The sequence below is a fragment of the Alexandromys fortis genome, unplaced genomic scaffold (assembly GCF_014885135.2).
Source record: "Alexandromys fortis isolate MF-2015 unplaced genomic scaffold, M_Fortis_MF-2015_v1.1 scaffold_26, whole genome shotgun sequence".
Lineage (NCBI taxonomy): Eukaryota > Metazoa > Chordata > Mammalia > Rodentia > Cricetidae > Alexandromys > Alexandromys fortis.
In genome coordinates, this window is record NW_026067894.1 from 6,402,787 (window position 1) to 6,410,719 (window position 7,933).

At 48.5% G+C, this 7,933-nt stretch overlaps 1 protein-coding gene across 6 annotated transcripts in view; it reads left to right on the forward strand.

Moving 5' to 3' along the window:
- Ncmap (non-compact myelin associated protein) overlaps nucleotides 1-6,366 on the forward strand; it is a 29,211-nt gene extending 22,845 nt beyond the window's left edge. For 5 of the 6 annotated variants that reach the window (XM_050155929.1, XM_050155939.1, XM_050155965.1 and 2 more), the window contains 2 exons: nucleotides 4,135-4,219; nucleotides 5,509-6,365. In XM_050155929.1, the coding sequence (XP_050011886.1) occupies nucleotides 4,135-4,219; nucleotides 5,509-5,650 (227 nt within the window). In that variant the 3' untranslated portion in view covers nucleotides 5,651-6,365. Of the gene's footprint in view, nucleotides 1-4,134; nucleotides 4,220-5,508 lie in introns of all 6 variants that reach the window. The other variant, XM_050155958.1, reaches the window with a different exon arrangement.
- Nucleotides 6,367-7,933: the final 1,567 nt, after the last annotated feature.

Below are 7,933 nucleotides of genomic sequence, written 5' to 3' on the forward strand. Positions count from 1 at the left end.
GAGAGAGAGAGAGAGAGAAGCAGATGACAGCTCTTCAGGAAATCAGCCCCAGTCCCAGCATGTAGCTCAGTTGGAAGAGGGCTTGCCTAGCAGGCTTAAAGCCCTGGGTTTGATTCCCAGCCCTGGATAAACTGGATGTGGCATACACATACATGAACCCCATCCCATCACTGGGCTTGTGGAAGCAGGAAGATCAAGGTTATCCTCAGCTAATAGTGTTTGAGGCCACATGGAACTCTGCATGCCAGTTCGCTTCTCCACCGTTGTCATGTACGCCATGACTAAAAGCCACTTGGCGAGGAAAAGGTTTGTTTTAGCTTGTAGCTTATTGTCCTTACAGCCCATCGCCATGGAAGTCCAAGGCAGGAGCCTGGAAAGCAGAAACCATGGAGGCGTGCTGCTCACTGGCTTGCTCCCATGACTTCTCAGCCCGGTTTCGGATACGACCCAGGACCTCCCACGTCAATCGTTCATGTAGAAAATGCCCTGCAGACCCAGGTCCCCAGGCCGATGTGTTTGCATCAGATGGACACAAACTAACTAACGCACCCATCAAAAGAAGACAACATAGTTGTCTAAGGAGTGTAGGTCCCTTCAGCCTTTTCAGCTGATGGCGTGTGCACTCTGCATATGGTCCAGGTGTCCCCAGGAGCAGCTCCATGCATTTGGAAGCAGCTCGGTATGTCTCAAACGGTCCTGAAGGGAGTTACAGGAGGGGAATGACTGAAAGCCAGGTGGAAATGATTCTGCTTGTTTGGAAACAAGGTCTCCTTTGGTAGCCCAGGCTAGGCTGGGACTTGCAATCCTCCTGTCGTAGCCTCCAGAGTCATTTATTTTTTATATTTCACAAATCTTTGCAGGGCTGGAGAGATGTCTCAGTGGTTAAGAGCACTGGCTGCTCTTCCAGAGGACCTGAGTTCAAGTCCCAGCACCCACATGGTGGCTCACAACCATCTGTAATGAGATCTGGTGTCCTTTTCTGGTGTGCAGGCATACACACAGACAGAACACTGTATACATAATAAGTAAATCTTAAGAGAGAGAGAGAAAACAAATCTTTGTAAAGGTATTAAAAAGTGCACAACTCATGTGTGTACTAACTTTTCACAAAGTGCACACATTTGTGTCACCAGCACCCATACCAGGAAACAGAGAATACCAATGACCCCAGGTCCTGGTCCCCAAAGGAGCCCACCAAATACTGATACACTGATTGATTCTATATGGTTTTAAATTTTGTGTGAACGGAAAGAGAGCCATATGCATTCTTTTGTATCTGGCTTCTTTTAATCTGATTTTTTTTTATATGCAGCAATGTTTGTCTGCATGTGGGTACCGATATTGTGTATGCAGTACCTGTGGAGGCCACCCAGGGACTAGAGAATGGGAATGGAACCTGGGTCCTCTGCAAGAGCAGCCTGTGCTTTTAACCACTGAGCCATATCTCTGGTCCCCTGTCAGCTTCTTTAGCTGAACCTTGTGTTCCCATGGCCATACGCTAGTGTTGCACGGTGTCCTAGTCTACCCTCCACACCTGAGATGGTCTTAAGTATTCCCATGTAACCCACAGTCTTCAAAATGCATCACTGAAGCATTTCATAGTATCTCATGGACTAGTCTACCCGCCTTACCTCATTAAATCACTCAGGATGTCAATAGTTCAATAGACAGACACTTCCACTCAAACAGCACTGGGGACTGATTATTCCGGAAATATGAAATTCCCTCTGACGTGATAAATTGGCACAAAGCCCAGACGTAGTTATGGCTCTTGAGGTTTTCAAAACTCTGACAGGATGTTGTTCTCGGACCTAAAGTTAGAACTTGCCATTGAGAATGTATTGAGGTTAGACACTGACACCGTGAGTCAGGACTCGCACACTGGCTCTGTAAGAGCAAAAGGTTGAAAGCATGAACAATCTCACTAGGGACTTGGTGAGCAAATCATGGTGCAACCAAACATGGGGTAACATACGTCCAGCCACCAAAACCATGAGTGGAACAGATAAAAGCATGGCGAGATGACCATGATAACACTGTAAGATAACATATGTAATTGTACTGGCTGTTTTGGAGGTTTGTTTTTTTAAGATTGATGTGAGTAGGGGGTTTGCATGTTAGTGACCAGATCCTCTGGAACTGGAGTTACAGGTGGTTGTGAACCATATGATGTGGGGGCTGGGAACCAAAATTGGGTCCTTTACAAGAAGAGTATGCACTCTTAGCTGGCTGAGTCATCTCTCTGGCACTTAGTTTGCTTTATTCTGTTTCGAGACAAGGGACGAGTCTCAAGGACTGGCCTTCAGCTTTCTTTGTAGTTAAAGATGTCCTTGAACTCCTGATCCTTCTGCCCCTCCCCGTGTGATGCAATTACAGGTGTGAACACCACAGCTGGATATGTTGGTGTCTTTTTAACAAGTGCGTGTATTTCCACATGTAGGAATATTTCCTTGGGATGGCTGTTTCAGACATAGAACTGATGTTTTTAAAGGTTTATTTGTTCTTGCATATATGAGTGTTTTGCTTGCATGTGTGTCTGTGCACCGTGTGTGTGCAGTGCCCAAGAATGCCAGAAGAGGGCAGCAGGTCCTCCAGGTCCTGAAGTTACAGAAAGTTGTAACCCATTGTCAGGGGAACTGACCTGGATTGTGTGCAAAGCAGCCAGTGCTCTTAACTGTTAGGCCTTTTCTCTCTCCAGCCCCTAGTCCTAAAATCTGCACAGGCTTTAACGTGCACACACACACACACACACACACACACACACACACACAGCTACACGGATGAAAGCACAGGTGCAGACCATAGTGACCCAGCCTCTCCCATGGTTTGCTTATTTTTATATTTTCAAAATTATCCCCAAAATCACATCAGTTGCATATTTTCAGAAAGAGGGAGCCGGGTGGTGGTGGCGCACGCCTTTAATCCCAGCACTCGGGAGACAGAGGCGGGCGGATCTCTGTGAGTTCAAGGCCAACCTGGTCTACAAGAGCTAGTTCCAGGACAGGCTCCAAAACTACAGAGAAACCCTGTCTCAAAAAAAAAAAAAAAAAAAAAGAAAGGAAGGAAGGAAGGAAGGAAGGAAGGAAGGAAGGAAGGAAGGAAGGAAGGAAGGGACTTGCTGATCTGTCCCGCAGAAGTTGGGAGCTATGTTGGGGCTGATAAGCAGACTCAGACAGGCGCAGTGGCACAAGTCTGCAATCCCAACCCTTGAGAGACAGAGGAGAATTGGGAGCTCAAGGTTATCCTGGGCTACATGGGAGTCAGCTCCTTACTACTGTGCCAGAACATCTGAAAAAAATCAACTTAAATGGGGAAAAGATCTGTGTGGACTCAGGGCTCAATCCTGGTGGCTTGTGTCTGGGCTCAGTCTTCATGGCTTGGGTCCCGGCTCAGGTCTCGGTCCTGGTGACTTGACTCCACAGCTGTGGGCCTGAGTTGAGATAGTGTCATTCAGAGAGGGCATGGTGAGTTGCCCCTCATGAAGGCTGGGAGGCAGAGAGAGATAGAATGAAAACACGGCAAGATGACCTTCAAAGGCCCGAGTGACCCACTTCCTTCCGTCAAGCCCCTCCCCCATACAGTTTCTGTCATTGCTCAATAATGCCATAAAGCTATAAATCCAGTGGCTTAATCTACTGATTGAGGTCCTCATGTTCCAGCCAAAGGTCAGCAATTCAGCCCACCAGCTGGGGTCAAACCATAAGCGTGTAAGGTTTTGAGGAGACACTTTCTGTCTAAATCATTTGTGACAAGTGCCCACTGGGGGCCTCCCAATCTGCGTGTCTGCTCAAGTCCTCACCGTCTCTGCTCTCTCGTAGTTTATATTTCAATTAATTCACTTTTTATTGTGTGTGTATGTGATGTGTGTGCGCATTTGTTTATGTATGTTCATGTTAGCATGAGCATGCCGTGACACATACATGGAGGTGAGAGGGCACCCTCCGTCTCAGCCCTGCCCTTCTACCTGGCCGACAACAGTCTCTCTGTTGTCTTCTCCCATCACACATAAGCACACACCAGGTTAGGGGTCTGCAAGCTTCTGGGGATCCTCTTGTCTCTGCCCATGTGGTTTCTGGGGACTCGTCTGTGTTTGCCAAGTGCTTCTACCCACTTTCGGTTCCCTCTTTTCTGCAGGTTCTGGGGCCATCGTGGCTGCCGTCGTGGTGGTCGTCATCATCATTGTCACCTTGGTTCTCATCCTGTTGAAGATGTACAACAGGTACAGAATGCCCAGGACTGCCTGGTTTCCCCACACACACTGCTCCCTCTTCTGGTTTACACATATACACACACACACACACACACACACTGCTCCCCCAACATGTGCAGGCACACACACACACACACCTTTCCCATTCTGGCTTACACATATGCAAGCATGCATGCACAGAGACACACACTCCTCCCCATTTTGTTTACATGCGCGCACACACACACTCCTCCCTCATTCTGATTTACACATGCACACACACACACACACACACACACACACTCCTTCCCTATTCCAGGTGCAGAATGTTAGCGCATGCCCAGGGTAGTTCCGCCCTCCTGCCCTCCTGGTCAGAGCTGAGGTTTAAACCCAATCCATCCGGTTTCAAAGAAAATATTCCCACCTTACCATGTAATAAGAACAGGGGATGTGGTTCAGTGGGTAGAGCACTTGCCTAGCATCCATGAAGGCCTAGGTTCGATTCCCAGCATGGCATGAATAAGTATGGTGGCCCTCAGGGGGTAAAGGCAGGAGGATCAGAAGTATAAGGTCATCCTCAGCTACATGATGAATTCGAGGCCAGCCTGGGCTACATAAAAACCAGTCTCAAACAACAACAGCAACAATAGTAGCATCAGTGTTATTTGTAAAGTCTTTGGGGGTGTTGTTACTCGTGAGCATCTTGGAAATAAGGAGGTGGCATTGAGGTCCAGGTCTCCTGTCATTCTGCCCATCATTGCTGAAACTCTGATTGACCTGTGGGTAGGTACCCCTTCACCTCACACTGGTTACACTGATGTCCTGGGACTGTGGACATTTTAAGTCTGTTCTCTTCTTAATCACATAAGATGTTCTTAAATATTCCTAGCAAAATGCTTAATGTGCATAATCATGCTACAACCCTTGAGTTCCACTTAGCCTTGAATGCAGCCCCTGCTCGGACTCCAGTCATTGTCAGGGGCAGAATGAAGCTTAGCAGTTTATTCTTTTTTTAATATTTATTTATTTATTATATATACAATAGTCTGTGTACATGTATGCCTGCAGGCAAGAAGAGGGCACCAGACCTCATTACAGAGGGTTGTGAACCACCATGTGGTTGCTGGGAATTGAACTCAGGACCTTTGGAAGAGCAGGCAATGCTCTTAACCGCTAAGCCATCTCTCCAGCTGAAGCTTAGCAGTTTAAACAGAATATCCCGAAGTGATCCAGGCTGGCGCCAAAGGTCCTTTTCAACTGTCACCAGTGTGACTTTACGAGCCATTGTCATGGAGCCCATTCCTCACTGTCTCTTACAGGAGAATGAGGACCAGGCGGGAATTGGAGCCCAAGAGCCAGAAGCCACCTGTGCCTCCTGCCCTGGACCCAAACAGCAACGGCAGCCAGCAGCCTGCGACTGTGACCTCTAACCCTGCAGACATCCAAGTGGAGACCCGGTGACCCTGTCCCAGTGCCGCCCCTGCCTCTGCAAGGAGCTTTTATGGCCCAGAAGCATGGTCTTCTAGCAGCTTCACTTGAGCTTTTTCTGGTTGGGTAAACTGAGGCACCTTTTGTATAGCCCTTGCAGCTTGAAGCCATCCTTAACTGCATTCTGCTCTGGCCACCCCAAGCTGTGTCCATATCCCTTCTGCCACTATACCAAAGAGCTAAGGACATTCTTTTGTCACCCGATGAGAAGCACTGTGCTGGGATACAGGTGTGAGTCTGGTCCTTGCCCCATGAATGCTACAGCTAAACAGACAGGCAGACATCTGAGTGTTCTGGTCAGGGGTCATCACCCAGGGTCTGCCACTTGGAAGCATCTTGTCTTAAGCATCATGTCCACAACATTGCAGAACAGATTCTCAATCCCATATTGGGTGCAGGGAAACTAACTCGGACTAACTAACCAACAAAACCAACTTGGTAACATCTAACCTATTCCAGTACTAGGTGACCTCGAGCCAGCTCACGAGGGCTGATTGGAACGCTCTCCCCCTTAAGGGACAGAGGGTACCAGAGACTCAACTTGGTAGCACAAGTCTGCCATTTCAGTCCTCAGTAGAGACAGGAACATTGTGATTACAAGGCCAGCTTGGCTGCACACGGAGATGTTAAAAATTACAGAATAAACAGTATTCTCCAGAAAATTCTACTTCACTAGTAGTCAGGAGAAGTTGCTCTGAGGAGTAGAGGCTAGCCCTGAGGAACAGAGGAGAGGCTGGGGAGCAGAGGCTAGCCCTGAGGAACAGAGGAGAGGCTGGGGAGCAGAGGCTAGCCCTGAGGAACAGAAGAGAGGCTGGGGAGTAGAGGCTAACCCTGAGGAGCAGAGGAGAGGCTGGGGAGTAGAGGCCAACCCTGAGGAGCAGAGGCTGGGGAGCAGAGGCTAGCCCTGAGGAGCAGAGGCTGGGGAGCAGAGGCTAGCTCTTGGATGAGACGTTGTTACAGTGCGCAGGGCCCTGGGCTGTGTGGTCGCTGCTCAGGACCCTCCCTGCTGCCCCAGGTGGACTGCCCCCACTCCTCATTTTCTGGCTCCTTCCTATTTATATGTTAAACTTTCTTGACAGTCCCCTTGCCTCCGGGACAAGTATTTTGTCCCGTTTAATTCTGTATTTTCTGTGTCCTTCCTAGTCACCTTGGAGAGACAATCAAAGCACAACACAGACTAGTCATTGTCTGTGACAGCTGATCTGTGGGTCCTGGGCCAGGGGATGCTCCTCTAACAGGGACAAACATTTCAGAATTAAGAGTTACACCCAAGCTCTACTCTCTTATTGACCTTGAAAAAGAGATTCAGGGGCTTGTGCGGGGACTCGGTGTGCATAGCCAAGTCTGACAACTTAAGTTCAATTCTCAGGACCCCCACGGTGGAAGGAGAGAACAGATTCCTGCAAGTGATTCTCTCATCTCTCCATGTGTGTTGTGGCGTACCACAAACCCAAGAAACAAACAAATTAAATCTAAGTAAAAGTTTTGTTTGGAAAAAAAAAAAAAAAGGTTACTGGGGACCTAGGGAGATGACTCAGTGGCCAAAAATGCTGGCTTGTACAAGCATAAGGACCTGAGTTCAAAGCCCCAGAACCCACCTAACAAGCTATGCATGGTGAGAGGCACCTGTAACCCCGGCACTAGGAAGAGGCAGAGATGGAAGAATCAGTGTGGCTTGCGGACTGCCAGCCTGGCTTCAGGATCAGTGGGAAAGCCTGTGTCGAAGGAGTTGGACAGAGAACAGCAGGGCACTCGGAGTCCTCCTCTGGCCTGCAGGTGTGCTCATACAGGAGCACACTCCACACACGTAAAGCAGACATACACACAAATTGTTTTTGACACAGGCTCTCTCTACACAGCCCTGACTGGCCTGGCAGTCATTATGTAGACCAGGCTAGCCTTGAATCCACTGCCTCTGCCTCCTGAATGCTGGGATTAAAGGTGTGCACCAACCACTCCTGGTTAAAAATATTTAAGTGATTCAGGCCTGGTATGGTGGCTCCCACTGAGAATCCCAGCAGAGATAGAGACCTAGGGGGATCAAGAGTTTAAGTTACACAGAAAACTCAGGCTCAGCCAGGGCTATGAGAAATCATGTCTCAGAAAAAAACAAACAAAACCCAAAAACCTCCCTTTGAGAAAAGTACTAGGACGTTCTCATGGTTCCTCAGCCGTCCGTCTTTCCATCCTTCTGTATCTAAATACCCATCAAGCCTCAGGCACTGTGAGGGCATCCACTAAGTTATCAGAATTCCA